The 25,612-nt window shown below is 40.1% G+C and overlaps 1 protein-coding gene across 1 annotated transcript in view; it reads left to right on the plus strand.

Annotated features, from left to right (window-relative positions):
* The window catches only part of TBXAS1 (thromboxane A synthase 1 (platelet)), a gene marked incomplete at its 5' end in the record, with an annotated part of 129,663 nt that overhangs the window by 15,793 nt on the left and 88,258 nt on the right, over positions 1–25,612 (plus strand). The window contains 4 exons of the mRNA XM_009877135.1: positions 13,001–13,117; positions 20,081–20,169; positions 22,629–22,777; positions 24,352–24,482. Coding sequence (XP_009875437.1) covers positions 13,001–13,117; positions 20,081–20,169; positions 22,629–22,777; positions 24,352–24,482 — 486 coding nt within the window. The remainder of the gene's footprint in view (positions 1–13,000; positions 13,118–20,080; positions 20,170–22,628; positions 22,778–24,351; positions 24,483–25,612) is intronic.

Here is a 25,612-nt window from a genome sequence, read left to right on the forward strand (position 1 = left end):
GAAAAAATAACACAGGATAACGTAATTGGACCCATTTTTCATATGCTTTAGGATACAAAGACTGCACTCAGTCTGAGATTTTCAAATCTTTCAATGCTTTATTTTACTTCCTTAATTTCCTCCTAATATAATAATAACCAACTGCAGTAGGAGTAGATTTCATGCTATATTGCCAGCATCAGGAATTTTAAAAAAATATATATACCTTACGTAGCCCTTAACATTTTCTGAGATTTGATTAGGAAATATGTGGAAGATAGAAGCTTCATGTTGTGGCTAATTTTGAAGAGACAAAAGGCGAAATAAAAAACAGAAGTTGATTAGAATGTTAGAATGTTCTGTTTCAGTAACAGGTTCTAATCTAAAGGGAAAGTTGTTTCAATTTGCAAAGTAAAGGTATTTTATTCCAAAAATACATATAGGAAGATGTTTTGTTGGAACTTTTGTAATTTTTTTTTTCTTTAAGAAAGCCTGGAAAAACAAATCAATTTTGCAGTATTTTCAGGTTTTTTCAACCACGTGGCTTTGTTTAAGTTTCTCTAACTAGCTCTGGTTTTATTTTGTTTAATGTTTGACTTGGGTTTTTAGAGGGAACACCCTCTTCCTAACTGGTGTCTCACCATGTCAGATTAGATGTTCTCTGGATGCCCTGGCTGCTGAAGGGCACAGCCTTGCTTTTTACCTGCTTAGTTGTCAAGTGGGGCAGATCCCATTTCTTTACCTTTCTCTAGCTGTTCCCTTGGTGCTCGTGGTAGCTTTTATATTATACTGATATTGCACAATCAATTTTATTTGTAAGAAATTAGGCTGGTCCCAGCGTTAATATTTGTTCTAAGTAAAAATTTCAGCAGAGTTTTAGACATACTGCAGAGGATTATTTTTTTTTCAATTTCAAGATCACTTTTCAGGCTTTTGGATGCTGGAGAGATTCAGCATGGACCTCAGATGTGGGAGAAGCATCTGTGCAGATGCAAAATGAGTTCTTGTGATGTGGGAGGGCATGCTGCACTGGACAGCGCTGATGGTTGGAAGCTACAACCCCTTCCTATCCCTGCTTTCCCACCCACAAATAAAGATGGTCTTGGAAATGTGGGTACTGATAGCTTGCAAAAATGCCTGCAGTCGAGCGTGGTATGCACCTTGAGGATGGATGCAGCCTGGCAATTTCACTGGTATGTGTTCTTCTAGAGACTAAGGCTACTTCTTCTTCAGATGGGATGTCCCGGCAAGAGGGACTATGGCAAACTACACTCAAGCTCCCCATTGCCGTTCCGTGTGTGCCTCGCTGTTGTGGGATTAATACTCCCTGAAAGGTTGCAGGTGTTTCATTTTCAGGGCTGGCACATGCTCCTTTCCCCGGGCACTCCATAAAACAGAATCTAAATCTCAAATACCTCTCTGTCCTAGTGGGTGTTTGCTGAGCTTCCAGCTCATCTGCACCTGAAATGCCAGCACTGGCTTTTTTGGGGACAACATAAGAGGGGAGAATTCAGGATCTGACCCATCCCTCTAGTTTTTCGTCCCAGTAAATCTGAAGCAATGGGATGGTGAAAGAGGCCCTCCAAATGCTGTATTGCCTGAAGGAGGCCCGTTTTGCAAGAACAGGATCCATGACCTCTGTGATGTGGGCTCCAATCTCTGGAGTTTTTAAAATTTTTTCTTGTCCTAGAACTCCTTAAGATGATAAGACATGACGACGTGCTTTACACTTCACAATCTGCACTGCTTGCTAGTATAGGCCTAATAAGTTTGAGAATGCAGAAGTCTGTGATACTGTTAATTTATTTTGAAGGAGGTACTTGCTGATACTCAGAGGAGCATTTTAGCTGCTCTCCTTGAAGAAATCAAGTAAGAGCAATGTGAGAACAGTCTGGTTACATGTTGTTTGGGAAGCAAGGCTGTTTTACTGAAATTGCAAGCTCCAGGGAACTCATGATAAATCCTGCAATAGGACTTTCTTATTGTTGAAATTATCTTATGACAAACATTTAATTCTCAATGTGCTTAAATTAATTTGTAAGAGTCAAATGAACACTATTTCATATAAGCATGCTTTGACATGCTTTGATAAATTAGGATTATTTTTTTTGCTTGATTGAAACCAGACAAATAACCAGAAATATGAAATCTTGGGAGATAAAATCTTTAAAGTGTGCTGTGTAACTGCTTACAAAGTTTTATAGCCTAGCTCTTCTTGAGGGACAAATAAATGAGGAATGTAAGCAGCTACTACTCTCAGGAAAAAGCATTATGTTTTGACAGATAGATGTGGAGATCTTAATACATTAAGTTTGGTTTTCTCCCTGATGTGTAAATATACACTTAATGTAATTAGAAACAATTGTGAAGTAGCAGGCAGGGAATTCAAGTTCTTCAGTTTAGCGGATATTGCAAATGCGATTTGTTGACAGCTTGTCTTGCTGCCATTACAGCTGACCTGGAGTTTTCCTTCTGAATGTCTTTTCAAAGGAAAACTAACATAAAGAGAGATATATTTGGCCAGGGAGTGCTCTGTCTCTGACTAGCAGCAGATGTGCAGAGTGGTATTTCCTACAGAAGAGCCCCCTAACATTGAGCTGTCTGTGGCTAACTTCCTGAGCTGGAAGTTGCATCTATGTTTTTGGTTTTTAATAGCCCTTTTTTTTTTTTCCAGTATTTTGATTTTAAATAGCATCTTGAGTCTTCACTAGTGAACTTTTATTTGCTTTGTTTGAAGTTTTCAATATTTTTTTCTTGGCAGTAGAGGGGCAAAAGTGAAATACCTTTCCCTTGAGTTGTTTTGCATGTATTGGGAGATCATTGGTCTTGAAGTACTGATTCCAAGTGATCTGTTTCAAAATAGACAAATAATAATTTCACGTATACTTTGTATGTCAGGATGTTGTCACACAGTTAATGGGATATTAGACAACAGTGTTTAGGTGCTATGTGGGAATGTGGGAGATTGATAGAAACTCCTTGAAAAGACTCAGCTTTTGGGCATAATTTCCTTTTTACTGGTTTTAGTGTTTCTCAGTACTTTGAGATTTTAAGCTAGAGTGGTTTGTTTATAGTTTTATTTCTGTATTACAATATCTGAGTGAAAGAGGTTAAACCAAAATTGTAAAAAAAATTAAATATGTGAAAAAGTGACATTTTTAATACATGCTCTGCTCTGAAGAAAAGTTTTGCATATAAGTAAGATTTTTCAAACCAAGCCATTAGTAAGCCTCCCCTTCACCTGGCTAGCTTGCCTCTGCTAGTAATCAGAAAGTCCTAAGCATTTAACCCCTGTTTGAGGAGCTTAATTTAAAAGTACAGATTAAAAATTCTAGCTCTGCTATACTTAGTGCTTGAAGTGCCTTGAGTACCTTGGAGCTGGTGATTTCAACACCAAGGTTTCTTAGGCACTTGCCATTCTTTTTCTAAACATGGTGGGAAGCATTTCAGTGCCAAAGTACTTAGCAGTTTTGAGATCTACCCCGTGTCCAACCTAGGAGACCTGAAATATGATGCACCTCACAGGTACCTGTGAAACTGGCTGTTGGTTCAAGATCTGAAGAAAATGTAGCAGCAGCAAACATATTCCTTGGAGTCACAACAGAAAGTGGTGGAACTGTCCCTCTTCAATATAGTCCCCAGTGACAAGGGGAGCTGCCCAGAGTGCAAGAGAAAGGCTTTCATGCATTTTGCCATTGGAAATCATTCCAAGGCACTCCTCTGGGAAGCATCCTACCTAGTAACCTATAGGTCATCTCTTGGGGAAAATGCACTTTTAGCCTTATGTGTTGAAGCCCCTCCACGTTCCATGCAGCCTCTGGCATTCATGGTAGAGAAGTTAGTGAATTTCTGCAACATTATAGAGCAGTTATCTGGAACAGGGAGGCCAAGATTTCAGATACTACTGCAAAATATAACTCAAATATCTGAATGTAATGCTAGTTTTATGCAAACAGACCTTGGAGAAGTCCTTTTCACAAGGGGAGTCAATGTTCTAAGTCCAGTCTCAATTCACTCCTAAGTATTCCCTGGAAAGGACAGGAGGGTTTAGGGCTATTCACCACTGCACCTTCCCCTGTGCAGTCTGTGCTCTTGCTCTAATAGTCCTTTCCTTCTTCATTATTCTTATTTCCCTACTTTTCTTTCCATCCTTATCTACAGGAAGGAATTACAATTTTTTTTTCCACGTGTTAGTTTCGTTCCCCCAATGATGGTATGAAATGGAGTTACCTCCATGACTTTCTTCACTTATCAAATGGAAGGAAGGGAGTAATCCCTGATCTCATCTGTAGTAGCCTCTTTCAGGAGCACATTGTGTTAAGCAGTCCATGAGAAAGGAGATGTGGTCCTCTTCCTGCATTGCTGTCATGGCAGCTTGGACAACTCTGTGCTCAGCTTTGGTGAACCCTTTTGTGAGGTATATAACTGCCTAGCTAAGGCATTTGGGTCAGGATTATAGCAGGGGTCAGCAGCCTAGAGGACAGACAGTGGGAGGCTGGGGTAGTATTTAGAATGTCTCTTAATATTCTCCAGAATCTCCCAGGGTGCTGCAGTGATGTCTCTGAATGAGCAGATTATGGAATATGGTTAGGGGGCTGGTTAGCTCAGTCAGTTAGAGCGTGGTGCTGATAACACCAAGGCCATGGATTCGATCCCTGCTCGGTCCCCATATGTTGCCTGATCTAGTTGAGAGACATCTCTGCCCATGACAAGGAAGTTGGATTAAAGGATCTCTAAGGTCCCTTCCAGCCTAGGCCATTCTATGATTCTATGATGGTGTTCCTGTGTAACAGAAAGATATAGCCCAAATTCTTATGGATGTTGCCTGCTATTCCTATGTATGACAGTGACTGAAAGTATGGGAATATATCTGAAGCAAAAATTATTAGGGACTGTTTTTATCCAAATTCTCCTTGCAATCTGTAAAAGCTTCTGGTCCTCAACATTTCCTCTAGGAAAAGTGTGCATAAACAGAGGCTTTTAATAGTCTTATGACTTTATATCCATCATTAAAAGGTCCAGTTACGTCAGCTAGAAAGTGAATTTAACCGTTGTGTTTAAAAACTGCTTCTCAGTGCAGTAGAAATTGCATATCGAACACAGGTTCTCTAGCACAAATTAAATTTGTTTATAATACCAAAACTCCTAATTAATTAACAGAAAGTACATTTTTTTTCATTGTTTTGATTGGTTTTGACCCCAAATATGCAAGCTGACTGCCATATGCAAAATGATGATGTGGACTTAATTTTGATCTTGCTTACACCAACAAATGGAATGATGTGTGACTTGCATCAGTCTGGGTCAGACTGCAGGAGGCCATATGTGTTTATTTTACCATTTATGAATGGTTATATTTACCTCATTGCAATGACTCGCTTTGGTTTCTATTGACAAAACCATGACTTAAGAGAATGTTTGTGAAGACAAGAACAGATGTTTCCAGGCTGCTTGCCACAGAGAGGAAAAAAAGCCAGTGTTTACTTGTAAGCTGGTGTTGGCTGTGCCATTTTTCCAATGAGTAATGATGAAGGGTAGTCGGTTGCTGAAGATCCCGACTTGACAGCAAAAGAATGGGCTTGGAAATGCCTGTTTTTGTAGCCTGATCTATACAGCCGAGTGGAAGAAAATTGCTGTAATCACTGAAACCAATTCTACCTTGTACCACTATCTTGATGTATCTTAATGACTGAGGAGAACCTAAAAGCTTAATGAAATAGATAATGCATGGATATTTTCTCCCCTTCCCCACAAGCATGGTGTTTTCAAATTAAGCTAAAAACTTTTACTAGACACTCCTATGAAATTGCAAAGCAACTTAAGCTTTTTGGAGTTAGTTTGGTGGTTTTCTTTTTCCTTCTGCAGCCGTAAGAACGCTTCCTAAATCATATATACTGAAGTCAAGCTTGTTTTAAATGGACTTTTGTAGAGTGGAAAGAAGTGTAATAGACTATAAGCAGGGTTAATGATGATTTGGCAGGGTTTTTGGGAAAGTGTTTGTGAAGAACTATCTGTGCATGTAGTTTTGACAGGTAAAAAAGGAGTACTTCAGTCACCCAGGAGCAGCAGTGTAGCGTGTGTGGCACCTAAGGATTTGGAGTTTGGGAAAAGCAAATGAAGAGTAAGTCTGCTTTGGAAGAGGCAACACCTGTGTGTAGCAATTGCCTCCAGTGTTATATGTGTGAGAGGCCCCTCACATCCAGAGCAGAGGGGTGGGAAGGGATCCCGTTGTCTCCCACACTGGGACAAGGAGCTCAGTGAGCAATGCCAGGTCTTTGCCCTCCATGGAGGCTGTGATCTTTGGGTAAGGAGCTGGGTCTTGCTCCGGTACGATGATAAATTATGAAGTCAGAAATGATACACATTTTGAAGAGATGTGGCCATACCATCCATCCAGGCAAGAACCTGCTAGATGGAGATGATAACAAACTACAGGATGTATGGCGTAGATGAACTCTACGCAACACAGTGCTTTCCTGGTTCAACCTGGAACTTCTACACCATGTGTCTTTGAATGTCATGAGTGCAGGGAGACCTGAGCATGACCTTTCCTTTTATAAAACACTAAGCAAGTTAGAAGGAATATACTGCATCAGTTTACCAACAGAGAAGCTTTAAAACTAGTATATCATAGAATGACCTAGGCTGGAAGGGACCTTTATGATCATCTAATCCAACCTCCCTGTCATGGGCAGGGACGCCTCTCAACTAGATCAGGAAACACATGGGAACCAAACGGGATATGGAGGCATCTTTTGCCTTCCCACTTTCATGATCCTCTTACTGCAGGCTTGGTAAAACATGCTCCTGGAGATATCTCAGAGATTTTTTTCTATTAGTTTTTTTAATAGGAAATGTTATCATGATCTCTGTCATGCTACTGGTTGGATGAAATACCATGAGCAGTTCATGGGCTTACTGGTTCCACCTGCTGGCTGAACTGGTGATAATAAACTGTCAATCAAGTGGAGGTGAACAAGTAATCTTATGAAAAGGTTTAATGAATAATTCCTGTCTGATTTATGTGGATATGGTCTTGTCTTCATTCTACAAACTTTGACTCTGTGGGTTTTTTTGTTTCATTAAATTTCATTTCATTAAATTCAATTTAAAAAAAATTGGAATTTCCTAAGTGGGATGGCAGTACCTAATCACAAGTGTGGTTTTTTAACAAGACAAGGACAGCAACCCTCTTTGAATATAAGCAGATGAACAAATTAACCTACTGATGTGCTAGTGCTTCTGTCTGTTCATGACTTCTGGAGCTCACCCAGAGAGATAAAGCCTAGACTCTTTTCTCCCTAGAACTGTCGCCGATGCTGCATGGCATGCACGAGGGCTGGGGGAAGGAAGGCCCCTTGCATTAGAAACTAACCCAGAAAAATTCTCCAAAGAGAGAAAAGGATGAAGGGAACCCAGAGCTGGACTTAACCCTGGATACTGCAGTGTCCATGGGTACAGAAGAAAGGCTAAAGAGGAGTGAATGGCTCTCATTAGGATCAGTTGCAGGATTGAGACTAGGGCTAGAGTTCGGGGGAGCATGGACATGGGATTCCAATCAAAGCTGCATCCTGCGAAGCCTGCAGGGCTAGAAGAAAGTTGAGGACTTACGTGAAAGCAAAAGCTGTTTGCTGCATGTGACTAATGCCAGAATTAGTGTTGGAATTACTGTTACAATTTGGGATTTTAGGTGCTCTAGAGTTTCATTCTTTGCTTGAATTTTGCCAGACTTTCAGTACTGAGGTTGGCTCTGGCAGAAGTAAATATTTTTTGTTTGGTTTTGTTGGCATGATACTATGATTAAGTCTAAGTTTCAGATAATAAAATTTCTGAGATCCTATTTTACAGTTTAATTTCTTGCTGTGTTGTCAAAGTATGTGGAGGAGGTTAGCAGCTGGTTCTGTGGAGATGAGTGGCTTATATTGTAGGTTTCAGAACTACTAGATTTATAAAAGTCTTTAGAGGTGCCATTTAGGTTCTTTGAAGATTCACCCATTCAGGGTATTTTAAGAGTGTGTGGCTGCATTAACAGTCTTCTGCTAGTTGCAAGCCTTCATGCCTCATTTTTCTACCAAAGGAAGAAGAGAAATTTTCTGAGGGAGCATCATAGTGCTGCTATCATTCCTCCTGCTCCAGGCAGTGATTGCTGGCTGCCAATGGTTCAGTCTAGCCTGCTAGTGACAAACTCAGAAAAGGAAAGAGCAAATGATTTATGAATCACACAAAGCTACAGTTATAGTCTGGAATAAAACAGTGACAGGATATTAGTGCATGAGTAGGTCCTACTGATGTCCATATTGACGTGCTTCTTAGCATTATTTCATCCTGTACCGATTAGTGGTCGCTCAGACATGGGCTGGGCATAGTTCAAGAGTGAACATGCACTATGACCATAAACAGTTTGGATATGTCTGTTCTCTTTGGGAAGGCGATTTAGCCTGAGAGATAGGAGGCGTTCTGTACCACTTGGCCTCAGAGCCAGAGTTGAGTCATTTGCCTGAATTTTTTAGTAATTCACAGCAAGACAAATTGACTTGGGGACAAACAAGCCGACAACTGGGCATGAAGGGTCAGCCTAAGGAACAGCTTAATGGGGAGGGAATTCTTGAATCAGTTGCAGAGATATGCCACTCATCTGCAAGCATGATTTTCTTTTCTGTTTTGAAAACACTGGTGTTTTAAAAGATTTATTTGGAAGCAAATCGCTCCAGTTTTCTTTGTTGTTTCTGATGGCATGTCTGTGGTTGCAGGAACTCAGTAGCACTTGCAGGTATGCTGCAGCAGATTGCCATGCTGCCAGTAGTCTTCATGCAGCATTACTCTACCACAGTAAGAGATAGTTGATTACACGGGAGAGGGAAGCACAGAGTGTTTAGATAATGCGAGATGGAATATGAGTCTGATTGTATGTGACTTAAAAGCAGCCTCTCCTTCCCCATGTAAAAACCAAAATTCCGCTCCTGAAAATATTATAGCTGCCTCCCATAGCATTTTTTTTTAGTGAATTTTATAGGCTCAAGGATTCTCGGATACAGATAATACTTTGCCCGTTCGGAGAGAGGTGCACTTCATCTTTCACTAAGATACTTCAGGCTCATTCTCATACCAAATTCATTTTCATTCCTACTATATGAACCCATAACATAGGTTATGCAACTAGGAAGAAAGTGTTTGCAGAAACAATAAGGAAAACCTGAAAAATGAAATCTGCTACACATTGTCAGTCCCACTGATGTTATTCCAATAAACACAAACACGGTTTTGACTACCCAATTTAAAGAGACAGTAAAATAACTCATGGCCAAAATCATCTTTCCTTCCTTGCAGCGTTTATATGTATATAATACTATACACACCAAAAAAAATATATAAATGAGCATTACTGTTATAGAGTGCTAAAAAGGCAAGCTATGATTAGTGTAGTAGTTATAACATTATTTTATATATATAGCATTATAGTTAACATTTTTGTTCAGTAACTGGACCTCTTTCTGTGAGTGTGCTATATACAGTCTTTATGCAATTAGGAACCTTTTTTAGGATGAATGTTTGGTTTTAGGAAGGAGTTTTGCTTTCAAGGCAAATACAGTCAGACTTATATCACATCTGTTATTATCGAAGTGGAGCTGTGTATTCCCGAGGAGATTTGTCTTCCAGAGCACACAGATTGGGCAGCCTTCAATTTAGGAGAGGATGCAAAATGCTTTTCCAAGTGTTGCACTATAATTTTTTTTTCCTTTTTTTTCCCCCCTGTACACTACTCAAACCTTGCTTGGAAGACAAAATCAGTCATTTCCTTGTGGGAATTGTTATTCTACTCTTTCATTGCAGTTTCTGAGTGCCTCAGAAATGTTGATGTATTGTTAGCAGTTCTGAGGATGTGAGGTGATATCTCCACTTTATAAATTAGGAGTGAAGGCTGGAGATTGAAACACAAGTCCGAGAGTGTTTGCTAATTTAGAGGCCCTGTTCAATGACTTGATTTCTTTGACTTAATACATTTTGTGTGACCAAGGTGCATTCCCTGTTGTTGATTTCAGTGGCATTAGTGAGTGCTCATGAGTTCTGCAATCTGGGCCTCAGGGCATGAAACTGAAGATACAAGGAATACTTATTTGTTGACCTGCCGGGTCAAGATTTAGTATAAAGGGCTTCCCTAGCAACACATAAGAACTGTGGAGCAGAGTCTAGCATACAACACTTTATCCAAAGATGATGCTTATCTCCAGTTGTTTGGAGCCTCTTCTGATTCCGCTGTGCCTTGGAATATATGTAACAAATGAGGCAGCACTTCAATGAGTGATGGTCTCTCTGGGTGCACTCCTGACCCTCAGAACAGTTACTTACTGACAAGTTAGGAAGCAGATCATTTATTTAAAGAGGATACCCAGAGAAAACAGTCCAAACCACTTCAGCTTTGACAGTCTGTCCCAGATTTTCCTTGTTATTGCACAAAATAGGATAGTCTATGTACGCATTAAAAATGTGCCCATATTTTACCTCACAGTAGTCATCTGACGAGAGTACCTGAGTCAGTTTCTTCCTTCAGCTTAATATCCTACTATATACTCTTCTACTTGAAAACAGCCCATCTGTGCTCAAAACTGGTCTGTAGTGTCAGCTCAGTGACATTAGTTTACTAAACTTGGTGGTGTTCTGAGAATGTAAAACTATCCCATTAGCCTGTTTGCAATATCAAATAGGCTTCTGCATTTTACAAGCTTATGCGGTGTAGCAAGATTCTGGCAAGTGTAAAGGAAAAAGGTGTTAAGGAGAGCTGGCAGCTTCTTAAAGAAAAGTTATTAAGTGAAAACTCTTCCAATAAGGAGGAAAGTCAAGGAAGTGCAGTAGAAGACCAATGTAGATAAATTGTCAGTTCTTGATGGCGCCGGAAGAGAAGTTTTTTTACAGATTGGGAAGTAGGTCAGATTTCCAAGAACAAGGAGAACAAAAAAATAGAATGCAGGCACAATAAAATCAGAACTCTTGAGGGACAAAGTGAAACGAAAGTACCCAGATGTGTAACAAGTGGCAAGAACTCATTTTTCCAGGTACATTGGTAATGAAAGAAGGACTGAAAGAAAATGTTAGAGGGTGAAAGGGATCAGTGCAAGGCATTTGGAAGGGTAAAGTGTCTTTGGTTTGTTTGGGTCTTTCCCAGTAAAATGGATAGTTCTGCACAGGGGATTGTACTACCGTTGCTACCGTGGGCAGGTAGGCAGTGTACTGGGTGCCAGATGATTTCCCATGCACAAATGAGTGTCTCTGTACAGCCTCATATCTACAGAAGTGTAAGACTTCCACTCTCACCACTCCAAATTCCACTTCCAAATTTAAGATGGCTTGTCTGGAGGGCATTGCTATACAATACCTGAAATACTGATTGAAGGTGACTTGGAAAGTGTTTGGGAATACTCCACTGTTGGAAGGGAAGCACGAGCTGGGAGGATCCCAGAGGTGACTTCTTTGCAAGAGCTATTCAGTAACTTTGTTATTGGGTTAGAGATGGCACTGGGTGTGATAACTAAGGCACTAAGGTGGTAAGGATGAAAGACACTGAAAAAAGAAGCACTACCGTTTAAAGTGGTCTTGATCAGTTGGAGAAGTAATCATAAAAATGATGATCACAGTTCAACAAGGATGTGTCCTGTATATGGCTCTTATGAGTAACCAAATTTAATGTTAAAGTCTGGGGAATAACTTCAGAAAAAAAGTCTGAAAGTTGCACAAAACCACAAGCCAGTAGCTGAGTTGACTTTGTCATGCTGTGGTACATTGTATTCCATAATGAACAGAGGAATATAGCCTTCAAAGGTATGAAAAAAATATTCTTCCTTGTCTAGAGTACCGTATCAAGTCACAAAGACCATACCTTGAGAAAGATATAAATCAATAAGACTATGTGGAGCAACAAGACTGAAGAAATGGTTCCAGACGACATGACTGATAAGTATGTATTGAGTGCATTGGTAATATTTGGTGTAGACAGCAGCAATATAATTAGTATTTATTATAGTCTTCTATATATGGACTACTGCAAAGAGGGAGACAATAACCTGTTTTCTATGCCTGTGAAAGCACAAAGACTAAAGACTATAAGTTAAAGAAGAGAGATGGTCCTACCGAGGTAAGAGTAATCCAGCACTGGAAGAGTTTATGTGGGGAAGTTATTTAATCTCCTTCAAGAAAAATTAGGAAATATACTCTGGCAGTAATATAAGTTGTAGTAGATTCTACTATGGGGCTGGACATCTTCTGATGCCTCTTCTAGGAGTAATTGTGTTGGTTTCTGACGTGCTTCCTCTTTCATGTTTTTCATCCTTTTACTCCTTAGTGAATATTGCTATTCTTTGAATAGGGATTTCTTAGTGGCTAGATGGAATTACAATTTAGCAAAACCGTAGCAGCCATCTTGGTACAGAACTTCTTGAGGCAGTGCTTTAAACGACTGTACTTGACCAACAGCTAAAGCTCTAAGAACGCCAGGCCACAACTTCTTATTGATAGTGTTCCTTATAGACAGAGTAAGGACCAGGACTTGCTTTCTAATCAGCATATTTTCTAAAGACTTTTAAAATGCAAGTAGCAGTCTGACATACCAGCTGTCATCAGAAATCGTGCCCTCCACCAACAGCCGCGTGCAGTACGTTGGCACTCATGTCACATGGAGAGGGAGTGTTGACAGGTCCTCTTGCTAGTCACCTTAGAAAGGGAGGAAAGAAGCCAGGATTCAGCAAGGGAGAACTGGCAATTGCAGGAGAACACCAGGAGTGGGAGAACCAGGAACAGTTACTGGACTGGCCTGGGGCTTTTACAAGCCTCAGAAGAAATGTGTGTAGCAAAAGAGAAATTTTCTCCAACCTCATCCATATTCAGTTTGGTGTCTGGGACTGGTTCAAATCTTTCTTGCCGTGAGACAGCAGTGCAATTCCGTTCATGGCCAATCTTCCCAAGTTCCAGAGTCTTGAGGTGCTCTAGTTGCGTTTGTGTTAAAAATGGATCTTGTTTTCTTTTGCCTTAGAAGCCAAACTTGATTTCCAAGCCAATGCTTGACAGCATCCTTTGTCTTCGTGACGACAGATGGAAGCATGTCCGGAGTCTCCTGACCCCAGCATTCAGTGATACCAAGCTGAAAGAGGTAAGGTGTAAACACTACTGCTTTCATAATTTAGAGGACACACTAGTTTTCTTTTTATAGGCCTCTACTTTATATAGCTCCATATAAAGGATAAGTAAAATCTGCCAGATTTTTTTTTATGTGCCACTTTATTTAGACCAGAGGAGCATATGCAGTAGAGCTTATGTACAGTGTGGTCCGGGTCACAGACTGTTTGAAAATCAGAATAGCTTATCTGAGGATGTGATCCTCTGTCTTCTTCCATATAAGCCAGTTTGTCCATAAAGGTGTTGCAAAGCCAAAAAGGACCCTTATACCTTCTTCCTCTCCACTCTGTTAGGAGTAAGCTGAAGTATGGGAAAGGTTATTGCTCCCCATTGGAACATAGCTTTTCATTATTTGCAGAGTTAGCAGCTCTCACGTTAACACTGGAACTGCTGTCAGTTTATTTTCATTTTTCCATCTTTTTCCTTCCTCTCCTCATTTTATTCTTTAATCCTTTTATATAGTAAAATAAGTTACTGGAACAGAATGTCATTGCCAAATAAATACCTCTGATTGAAAATAAATGGCTCCGCGCTGACTTGCTGCTAATTTCCTATAAAGGTCTCAGCATTTACTTAGCCATGGGAACCCATTACCGGGTAACAAAGTCTTATTCCAGTGATACGATATCTCTTAATTAAACACAGATAAATGATTGACTGGTTAAAGTCTTCTCTCAAGAGGAAAAAAAACCCACAACCACACAACAGAAAAAAACCACCTTTTCCTTTTATGTATTTTATTCTGAAAAGGAACCGTGCTTCACTCCAGTGCCCAGTCCTGGGTTGTAAAATTTTCCACTGGGCAGACGCTTGTGTTGTTTTGACATGCCGCTGTCGAAATCCACACTAACATCTAAATGTGTCTGGCTCTCCCAGCTCTATAGACAGCGGTCGCTTAGCAACGCCGGCTGTCACCTCCTTATTATGGTAAATTCTAATTGGCCGCCAGCCTGGTGGAGATGCTGATTAATCATGACTGACAATGCCATTGGTTATGCGCCCCGACATTTGCTCTGTCACCGGCTCCATCATGAGATTTTAGCAAGGCGAGGCTATTTAAATATGCAAGCGATTAGTTGCTCATGGCATAGAGAGGAGAGGAGAGTTTTACATTTTCTTGACGGAAATTAATCTGCCTTACTGCAGGTCATTGGCTCTTGGCTGGCGGACTAACAAAAGATAAAGCCGCGCTCCCCTCAATTTCTGGAGATCCACCTCTGCCAACGCTCTCTGGGCAGACTTGAGGGAGGAGGGTGGTGAGGGTGAGCAGGCAGAGGACCTGGAAATCATGTTTTGGGGCCGAGTAGGCATGAGTTTGCAGGGTTTGATAGACAAAACTGGGGTGGGAAGAGAAGTCACAGTGTTCACTTTGCACTGCTTAGGGGTGAAGTTGCAAGGCAGGAGTAGTTGTAGGAGGTGAAATGAAGGGCTGGCTAGTGCCTGGTAGCCATCTCACATGTGAAAATGGACGTCTTTATTTTATCCTGATAATCAACTTTCCCTGAGTTGCCTCTTCCAAATTCTGTGGAAGGGGTGTGATTGAGCATCAGGTCAGACCCAGTCTACAAAAACAACAAGTGAGGAAGGTCTTTCTGAAAGACCCAACTTTATTCCTCTGCCCCATGTCTTCACGGCAAGATCGTCCATCCCTGTGCAGAGAGACACTTGCAGTAACTCCATATGAGATTAAGAACCTCTTCTGAATGGATGCACTCCTCAGCCTTGTTTCTCATTTTCTACCCAAATACGTGAACAGTCCTGGGATTTGAAGTTAATGCAACTTAAATCCTCACCCATGTGCTTCTCAATGCTACACAGAGGCATCTAGCTGCCGTGGCTGGGGACAGAGGCATATTTTGCCCTTGTTTCTCCACAGAAAAGGTGTAGTGTCGTCCAGAAGTTCACTGAGCTTTAGAAATTTCCGCTTAGTTTGGCAAAAGTCTCCCACAGACAGTCATCAAACGAGGAAAAGTTGATCTCAGAAATTTTGAAGTTTGCAAAGTTATCAGCAATTAACTGAAACTAGTGGTTATCTGGTATGTTCTCCAGCTTTTTCTCTGTCTCCTCAATTTCTCTTTGAAAGCCATGCACCATTTTACTGTTCTCTGATGGATTTCTACGCATTGTGTATTCTCCCTTTTTAATTTTCTTTTTTTCTCGAAACAGTATGTAAAGAGTATGTAAAGATTATGTAAAGAGTATGTAAAGAGTATGCAGTTCACTCTGGCTAAAGGAAGGTTTGGCTCCAGGTAACATTAACATCAAATATTATAGTGGTGAGCGTAGCATAAATAAATAGATTTCTAAGCTTGATTCTGCAATATGATTGAGTAGCATCCCATATGAGATGCTCCTGGAGCTGGTAGCAGGCCTGATAATGAGCAATTTCCAGTGAGACTCCTGAATGGACCTTCTAGTGCCATTGCTGTGGGAGCATGAAGAATGAGAAATGAGAGATAGGAGGCAGGAAATCCAAAAAGTTTCGCTTCCATCTCTGCATTGACTGCTTATAGGTGATCTGGCAGAAGCTACTTAAATTCTCTGTGCATGAAACAACTTTCATCTGTTAAATGGGAATAATACCAACCATTGAAAGTTAATCCAAGATGTAATTCATGAGGAATTAGTGAAGTAAAATACCTGGAGGCCCTTAAGTAGAAGATGCATTTCCCATGTTCTTGTCATGCTCTCCTCAGCTATTAGGTACTGAAACAAACTGATATGTTAGTGATCTTGCTATACCAATCTTGATTCCCTATTTAGTATTTCTTATTTTGTTCCTCTTCTTTTTGCTGTGGTGCCTGTGATGATCCTGCAGTTCTGGACCCCTTGTCAAACTTGATAAATAGCCTTCCTCTCTCTTACAGCCAACACCAGCAGAAAACCTATTGATTTTTATTTATTCTGATAGTGCTGCAGTAGTCTTGTCATCTCCTATCAGTATGCTGGGAATCCTCTCCTCCATTAACCAACCATTAAAACAAAATGGAACACAAAAATTAAAGAAGAGAGCACAACATAATGTAGCATTGTCCTAAATAACCTGTGAAGTGGAGTTTGTGTTGAGGCATTTTCTTTCAAATGAAGGAAGACACAAAGCAGAACTCATGATAACCTGACAGAACAGCACAGGAAAATCTTCTAGTATCACTCTCAGGCTTGTAGATCTTCCAGGTCCTATTAGGACATAGGATCTGACAGTGCAGCCATTGAGGTTTCCCTGAATTGCTCCTACTCTGCTTGTGCACACTTTTTGGAAGGGTCTCTGGAAATTGCTATTGTTACTCAGCAGAGCAAGTTTGCTCACCTGAGATGAAGCGAATCACTAATGTAAAAGCTGATATATGAAATGTGCGTATCCTTGAGCCACAAGTCAGTGTCTGAGTGAGTTGCTCACTTGAGTTAGTTGTGCCCATGAATAGCAGGGCCCCACTGTGAGGCAATGGAAACAAAACCTCTCACAAACATCTTCCTGATCATAGAATCATAGAATCATAGAACAATTCAGGTTGGAAAAGACCCTTGGGATCATCAAGTCCAACCATTGACCCTACACTACAAGGTCACCCATCTTCCTGATGCTCCACCCTTTTCTGGGTTTTAGTAGGGAACTTGAAATCTGGTACAGAAGGCCTTCTTATGTTAGGGATGTATCCTCTTTCTTTCTTATTCCTTTATACTTCATCTCACTTGTGGGACAAGAGGCCCAAAACAACTTTTGTGCACTCTATGCAACCAGTAAAGTCTCAAGTAGGTCCATCTGCAGTGAGTATGATCTAGCTTTCTACTTTATGGTTTGGGTGCTAATAATATGGGGAATTACAATAGTGAATACTGAGGACCACATCTAACTAGAGGAATGTGAATCTTTGCCTTTGAACAGTGTAAGCATCCCCACGCACTGTGCATATGCAGAATCAGAAACTAATTGTTGTTAAGTGCCAAATAGCATATTGGCAGGATTTATACAGCAAAGCCTCTGGCATCATGAAAACCCTAACCCCAAATGCTCTTCTCTGGCAGGAAGAAATAAATTTGGACTCTGGGCTACTCTTGCTATTCGATAACTGGCAGATCAAATATTTACAGGGACCATATTGTTTAGATTTTTCTTCATCCTGTTGCTCTCAGCCAATCTGAACACAGAGCAGCTGCCATTTGTTTACCCACCAAGAACAGAATCTCAGGCAGGTTATGCAGCTTTTGCATTCTGACTGGCAAATGATAACGTATAGGAAATTAGTGATACTCAAGACAGGGCAGATCAACATATCTGTTTCTGTGCTGGTTTTCAAATTTTGGTATAGTTCACCTCCCCCAACACTACTTTATTTTTCTTGACAATTGAACAAAGAGTTTAAAGTGTTAAGGGACTTGAGAGTGTTTCAGTTTGTGGCCTTTGTAGTTAGCAATCTTGGACTAATTTATGTCCCTCAGGGGAGTAAAAACCCAAACCCAGGATTCCTGAGTAGATATCCCCCATAGCTTTCATATGCAAATAATAGTCTCATTGATATGATTCCGTCCTATCATGCTAACAATAAATCAAATCCATGTGGCCTCCTTTGCATTTTCCTGGTTAGATTTGCTAGTAAAAATATCTTATGGCTAGAAATGAATTGCAACAGTATTTTGAAAGGCTGATGGAATGTAGAAAGTGCAGAGGTGCTGTGAGATGCCCTGGCCAGGCGTACATGCCCCTGCCATCTCTGCCAGCTGTTGGAAAGCAATAGCAACCAGCTGGGTGGTTGCATGTCTGCTGATACGATGAAGAATAGAAGAGGAAATACAGCAATAAAAGGAAAATATGAAATGATCACCATCTGTTTAGGAAACATCGTATCTGTTAAAATATGGATTTTCATTTTGTTCTCCTTGACTGGTTCAGTTCATTGGAGTGGCTGGACCCAGAGAGTATAAAGCATTTTGCCCAGGCTCAATCCATTGAACAGAAACCTGTTAATTTTGTTGGACCATTTGAGAAGCAGCTCACTGCGGGGGACCTTCTTTAGAAAGCCAAAAGGGGAAGAAAACTGCCACATAATGTGGTGTGCACCTCCCAAACACATACCAGCTACTCGTACTGAATACTAATCTGACTTTAGAATTGTCTTGTGAGACTGTGGCAACTGATCCGAAATAGCGACAACCTGCTCCAATCCATATAGGTATGGGACCTCGAGAGCAGATAGACACATTCTTGTCTCAGACTTCTGCCTTTGGAAAACATGTTGCATGCTCCCACGTTGGCCTTTTGACTGCGTATAGTCTTGCCCATGTGTTCGGATGGCAGTGTGCCTGTGCACAAAGTGTTATGCCAGTTTCACAGAGGTAGAAGTGCCAAGCAAAATGGACTTGGCTGGGCAGGCTGCATAGCTCTCAGAGTGTGCTGAGAGGCTGCAGTAAGTCTTTTTTGGTAACAAGTATGTCAGAGGAGTAGGACAAGTCTGTTCTCATGTTTGTTGACATCCGTATGCTGAAGGAGGTTGTTCAGGAAGGCAAGACAGGTTTCTGTGCGTATGTCTGCTGATGCTTGGCATAACTGTTGAAACAGGACTGTGGTATTGAAGGCTGTAAGGATGTCTCGGCAGTCTGTATGGAGAAAGAACCATAGCAGATAATGCTTGGCTGGATTGCTGCTACACCCTTCCTCTGCCCTCCAGTAGATATAATCAAGGCAAGTGTCTGATGGCTTTCATATATAAAAAGTTAGACAGAAAAAGACTTTACTGAGATCTTGATGGTCTGATGCCATAGTTTCCATGAAGAGCTAAAGAGGAGACTATTGCACTGTTAACTACAGCCAGGCTGTGGGTAATTCTGCCTGACCATCACACACCAACGACTGGAAAGAACTATTAGATGTCTAAATTCACAGGAATGTCTATTTAATAACATTACCACTCCAGAAAACACTTTCTGTGGGTAACAATAGCAGTTTATCCTCAGCAACTTGTAGAGGTATACATGGTGCTCTTCTAATGTACATGTTAAATCCCTCAAACTGAGGGACAGCAGGATGGAAACACTAAGACTCTGATGTTAATATCTCCACAGGACTTTCCTATGGAAAATACTGTTCCCTCTGCCCTGGAGTATGTGTAACCTAAATGTAATGCACTATTGTCTACGTTTAGCCCGTATCCAGAGCCAAACTGTAGCAGTTGCTGTATCACCCAATGACTCCTCCCCAGCCAAGAAGGGGAATCAGAAAAAGGAGACCTATGGACTGAAATTAGAACAGGTTTAATGAAACCACAAAATGAATATACCAATATACAGTATACAGAGTTACTTAACCCAGTGTCTGTACAGCAGTCACAGTACATGGGAAAACACTCTTTGGGAGCAGAATGATGAAAGAGCCCCTCCAGAGATGGCAACCCTTGACAGAAGGAGGAGAAGCAAGAGGAGGAGTGGCACCCATCCTCAGCTAACTTTCCCCTTATGTGATGTTTATAGTATAGGATAACACTGTTACCCAGCTCAGGTCAGCTGTCCTGGCTTTTCCCTCTCTCAGTTCAAGCTCCTGGCTGACTCCAGACTGCTGAGGGCCTGAATACCCAGCAACACCAGGGCAACTGTGAAAGGGGATCATGATAAATCATCAGTTGGAACAGGGAATGATTAGAGAGGGGGATGTGTTTTCTTGATAGCTTTCTGCATATTTAACCACAGATGGGCAAGAACCAAAGGTCAGATAAATGACAAGGCCTCATATTTATGCACAGAGCTGGAGGAGATCATCCCTGTAATGTGTAGGTTTATTTTTAGCGGACAGTCCCAACATTTCATCTTACCTGTGCAAAAACACCTGACCACACCTGGAGAGGATCTGGAAAGCTCTGTCCCATCTACTGGTTAAAACTAATTGGGAATTATTGTGTTTCTTTAACACATTTTAATGTTTTTCACAATACAATGTGTTCCTTTCTAGATGACACCGCTAATAAACCAGGCCTGTGATGTCCTGCTGTGTAACTTGAAAGTCTATGCAGATTCTGGCAAAGCTTTTGATATCCAGAGGTATGTTCCACATGCCAGAAATTAGTAGCAGATTTAAAAAAAAAAAAAAGAAAAAGAAAAAAAAGCCAATAGCAGCAGTTATTCTAAATATGCACTTACTGCATAAAAGAAGATTTTTTTTCCTCCCTTGCTTTTATAAGTGAAGATCACAGTTTAATAGAGGATGTGTCTGATAGATGCCTTTTCTTCCTGGGGGCAGCCATTGCATACTTGAAAAGTAATTTTGGAAAAGCATCTAATGTATTTCTAGCTGTTGTTTAATGAAGTTTTAACAGCTGGAAGCAGAAAGGAAAGCTGCATCAGTCCTTGTCCAGTCTGCTCTACAGTCTGCCAATAATGTACAAATGTAAGAATTGATCTATTATCAAATCCCTCTAGTCTATCACCCTCCTGCTTTTTTTATATGAGGTTTTTCTGAGCACCTAATCATTCTTACTGTATTTCTCCTAACCCCTTCTAATGGCATGCTAGCCTTTTGTGAAATTATAGGATTGGTACTCCAGATGAGAATGCACCATTGATTTATAAAATGACACTTTAATATTTTCCATACTGTGCTTTCTCCCATTTGTTATGCATTTATTATCCTATTAGCTTTTTTTTGTTGCTCTTTCATCAGAGGTCTTCACTGAACTGTTTGCAACACTGTCTAGCCCCTTCTCTTAGCAGATGCATTTCTTCTAGGACCCTGTATGGCATATGAGCTGTTCAAATGCATTTTTTCTTGCAGGCACTGTTTTGCATATGCTTTATTTGCTGTGTTGCCAGTGCCCTCTGAGGTTCTTCATGATTTCCCCCAAACTGGAGCAGTGCAAATTTTTTAATTCTGTCTAAAGAAATGCGTAGTTAGTCACAATTCATCCTTCTCTTTTCAAGTGCATGTATGTGTATGCATGAAAGTGTACATGTGTGCACCAAGATCTCTTTATTAAACATCTGAAGAGATGCTATGAAACCTTGAGATACATTACACTTAGCCTAGTGCTCTGATGAAAATTGACCTTTTGAGTCCTCCCAGGCTTTTCCCTTTTTTCCAATTGTCCTTTTTCTTTGCCTAGTCTTTTAGTTATTGATCCATGATAGGGTTTCACCTCTCAAGAGGCACTTTGGAGAAGACCTTTCAAAGGTATAAATGAATTATGTTGACCATCTGAGAATATGATCTTGCAGTTGTTTTATCATACTACCATTTCAGCAGGTTTGACACATATAAATGTGATTCTTATTGCACTGCAGTTTCCCGGAATTGCCTTGGGATGTATTTTTTTGGATGTAAATACTTTATCTGCAACCTCCTGTCATCTTGTACATTACTTGTCTTTAGCCATTTTGTGTGTCGCCAATGACTCAAAATTTAGTTTTTAAGCTTTTTCACTACCTTGGAGAGGTGGATGATTGAGCGATTCTGAAAATGTTTTATTGCTGTGCCCGCTCTTTTAACATTTCAACATCTAATAATGCTTTTTTGTGTGTGTGTTTAAGAGTTAAAAACTTGAATAAGTTACTTAGTATGGCTGTTATCTTCCAAATCTACTCTGGTGTTATCAGAATGACAGTGCCGGAAGATCAGAGTTTAGAAATGCTGCTTCACAATGTATATACAGAATATACTGGGCCTCAGTCCTGTCCTTCTTTTAGTACGTGGTTAAAACACCACAGAATTTGATACTACCCTTTTCTAAGAGAATATTGCAGACTTGATGACAGAAGAGTAGAATCAAGTTTTAAGGATATTTTACATTCTCACTCCATTTATGTCAAAACTAAATATAGCTGCTAATTCCCGGTAGAAATAGGAATGCTGAGACAACTGGATAGATGGTCAGGTATGCTGGGAGAGATTCAGTAAATTCTGAAGTTTCTGAATCATGGTCCACAGATCATTTGTAGTTGTCTAAGCATTTGCTGTTCCTCTGCAGAGATACAGATTTCACGTGCTGTCAGTTCCTCTTGGTTTTGAGTTTCACTTTTGCATTATAAAGGAGCTATCAAGAAGAAGAAGAAAATTATTAGCAGGAAATTTTACTTAAGCATCTCTTGTCACTGAGAGTTTAGACCGGACTGGTAGTAGATGTGGTTTCTGCAGTTAAAAATGAGAAAGGAATGATCTCTTCTGTTGGTATGCACGCTAAGAAAATGCTTATGAGTCTCTGACCTGTTGCGTTTGATTTCTAGGTAATAACAAATGAAATTATTGTTTATAAATTTTTAGTGGAATTATTCAGCTATATGAAAATATGTTCACTTTGTAGACAGAGAGAATGTGAATGGAGAAGGTGATCATTACTCAGCATCAGCACATGTCAAAATGATGAAAACATCTCTTGTTGGCAAAGGTCAAACCTAAAACCAAAAAATATCAGAGGCAAAAATTAATGTTATGTGATGTTTGTGGAAGTAAGTTATTAATAAATATGTAGTTTGTAGCTAATGATTTATCGTTCTTCAACTCGATGCAGGTGCTACAATTGCTTTACTTTGGATGTCGTTGGTAGTGTAGCTTTTGGTACTGAGGTGGATTCTCAGAAGAATCCCGACGACCCCTTCGTTAAGAATTGCAGAACGTTCTTTGAAATGTCTTTGTTTAAGCCTCTCCTCATTCTAATCCGTGAGTATAGTCTACTTTTGCCTACTTCTTTATGGTAATTATCTCAAGTCATTCTCAAATTGCAAAACATGCTGAAGCAGGAGCAGGAAGATGTATAGCAGACTTTATTTTAGAGGTGTTCAGAATACAACCTACAGGCCAAGTACAGCCTTGAGATTTCCACCATATGTTCTACAGCTCTTGTCACCATTAATGCAGCTTATTCCAGAAACTGGGAGTCTGGGAAGGCAACGCTCCAGGTTGATCCGAGTGAAAGGTTTCTGGGACCTGTAGTTTCTATGATATCTCTTTTAATAGACTTCTGCGTTAAAACAGTAACTGCCTTTCGAAGCTTGAGAGTAAAGTTTTTATGCGCACACTTTGCTTGGTAGTTATTGAAATCCCACCCATAAACAATAGTGAGATGAAGGAGCATAAGCAGATAGCATAAGTTCTCCAAATTCTTATTTCAATAGCAGCAGCACTCTTGTTGATGGTTATGACGGACAAAGATGAGAAGTACTGGCACAGCATTAAGAGAATGCGTTTTTTTCAGGTGAATAGATAGGGAATGCAAGAATGGGGCAAAAAGCCGTGTGATTCTAGGGCACAAAAGCTAAGGCTTCATGGTGACAGTGACTTTATTAAGACAAGGGCAGTAAGAGTTGTAGCTGAGGAAGTCACAGCGTGATTGAGGTTGATGAGGTTTTACCATCTTGCTATCTAGACCTGCACACAGGAGTGTCAGGTGGCACAGTAACAAAGTTTCCTGTGCCCATCTGATCCTGCTGGCCTTACAGATTGCACCTGTACTAGAAGCACATGAACTGTTTCCTTCTGGAGTTGTGTATCCAAAATGTCCCGGGGTTAATGTTTAACCTGATTGCAAAGTGTCATTGTGACTGATTTCTGAAGGGACAGAAATGTACCCCTATATGTCTAAGACCATGTTTGTCATTAAAGAAAGTTTCTGTAGGATTTGGGGTTGGCTTTTCAATGACTGATTTGTTAGTCTTAGCCTGTTCATAAGTTAACAAGGGGTTTGTTAAGATGCAAGACTTAAATTAGGTTAGTTGCTGACTATGAAGGTTACGGACTAGAGACCGTGTGTTGTGATAACATCCCACTTCCAGAGTCTGTGGACTGTTTGGAGAAGTAAAATAAAACAGCCAATCTGTATCCTAATATTGGAGAACTGTAAATGAGAATGGCTGCTACACAGTTTCAGGGATCAGTGCTGTAAACCTCTAGGCAAGTTCAAGATTTGTATGCAATTTTTTGAGCGGACAGGGAAAATATTTCTCCCCATTGTGGTGGCTCTTTGGCATCAAGAAGCTGAACTGAAATCCTAAAGTGTTGAGGAAGCAAGTTTGGGAGGAGTCTGTCTGGCCAGCATGGAATTTCTAGAACAAAATCCTTTACCAGCCTATGGCAGTGGACAAAAGAAAGGAAGAGGGAGAGAGAAAGAGACAAAAAGGGATTTTACAAAAGTAACACGTCTCACTTGATGAATTTTTTAATATTAATGAAAGCAGGGAGGTATTATGTGTCTTTACAGTTTGATTCAATGTTTTCTTCTTTAAAATTTCTTACAGTTTCTTTCCCATTCATAATGATCCCATTGCTCCAGATTTTGCCAAACAAGAAACAAAAGGAACTAAACGGATTTTTTATCCAAACCATAAAAAATGCAATTGTCTTCAGACACCAGCAAGATGCAGCTGAGGTAAGGCTATTTCTTTGATAAATATATGGATAAAAAAATGTTTCAAGGAAAAACTGGAAGTGGCATAAGCCTCAGCTGAAAAGGCAAACTCAGTCTGTTTAAACATTCACAGCAATATTTTATTCATTTTTAGCTATGTGTACCATCAGCCAGGCTTGGTGTTGATGCAGAATTGTAAACACATTGCAAGAAAGATTGCTTCTCTTAGTATTTCTGTTCCAATAAGGATGCAGAAAATGTTACATCTGGAATGACTTCTCAACCCAGTTTCTAGATCCAGAAGGAAGGATTCACCTTGTAGATTTTTTTCTCATCTTAGTCAAGTCTTTCATCTATTATACTTTTCCTTAACGACCAGAGAAAAGCAAGACCCAGCTGAGTGTTTCAACCCAGTCATTACCTAGGAGCTAAGGCGGGTTTTATATAGTCCTGTGACAGTTCCTACTGCTTTTGAAAATGGAAAGAACCTGAATGTCTGGTTAAGAGCAGACACTTGTTGAGATGACTAAAGAGAAAGGTAGAAAATTCTACCTGAAATACGCAAAGTAATGGCTGTGCATTATTAGCAAGTCATTTGTTACCTGTATATTTCTCTTTCATCTGGACATAAGATAGTTCTGTTGTTTTGGTTTTTTTTGTTTTAATCGCTGTTGTTGTATGAAGTATCTGAAGGCACGTGCATTTTTATGAAAGTCTCTCTGATATATGAAGCATTTGGAACGTAAGTATGTGCTTCAGTTCTGTGATACAAAAGTTCTTCAGGTCTACTTGTCCTTTTAGATCATTCTTTACTGCAGACTGCACATAATATCACTAAAATAAGTTAACCACCTAATTATGGATGTGTACTGAGAAACAAAGAATACCAATGAGAATTCCATTTTAAAGGTAACTGAGACAAGTTTTGCATAACAATTGGCTTGAGACATGCTGGAACATGTACATTAAGAAGCTGTTAATATTGAAATATAAAAGATGTTTCTTAACACTTTGAGATGAAGAACAATTCTGATGGGGTAAGAGCACAGGTGAGAATGGATCCTCCAAAGTTCTTCTCACAGCTTAGCCCCATAGCTGTCACCTTTCAGGAAAAAAATGGATGTTAGTTTACAATACATTACATCCAGGAC

This window comes from Apaloderma vittatum, unplaced genomic scaffold (genome assembly GCF_000703405.1).
Source record: "Apaloderma vittatum isolate BGI_N311 unplaced genomic scaffold, ASM70340v1 scaffold7599, whole genome shotgun sequence".
NCBI classification, from domain to species: domain Eukaryota; kingdom Metazoa; phylum Chordata; class Aves; order Trogoniformes; family Trogonidae; genus Apaloderma; species Apaloderma vittatum.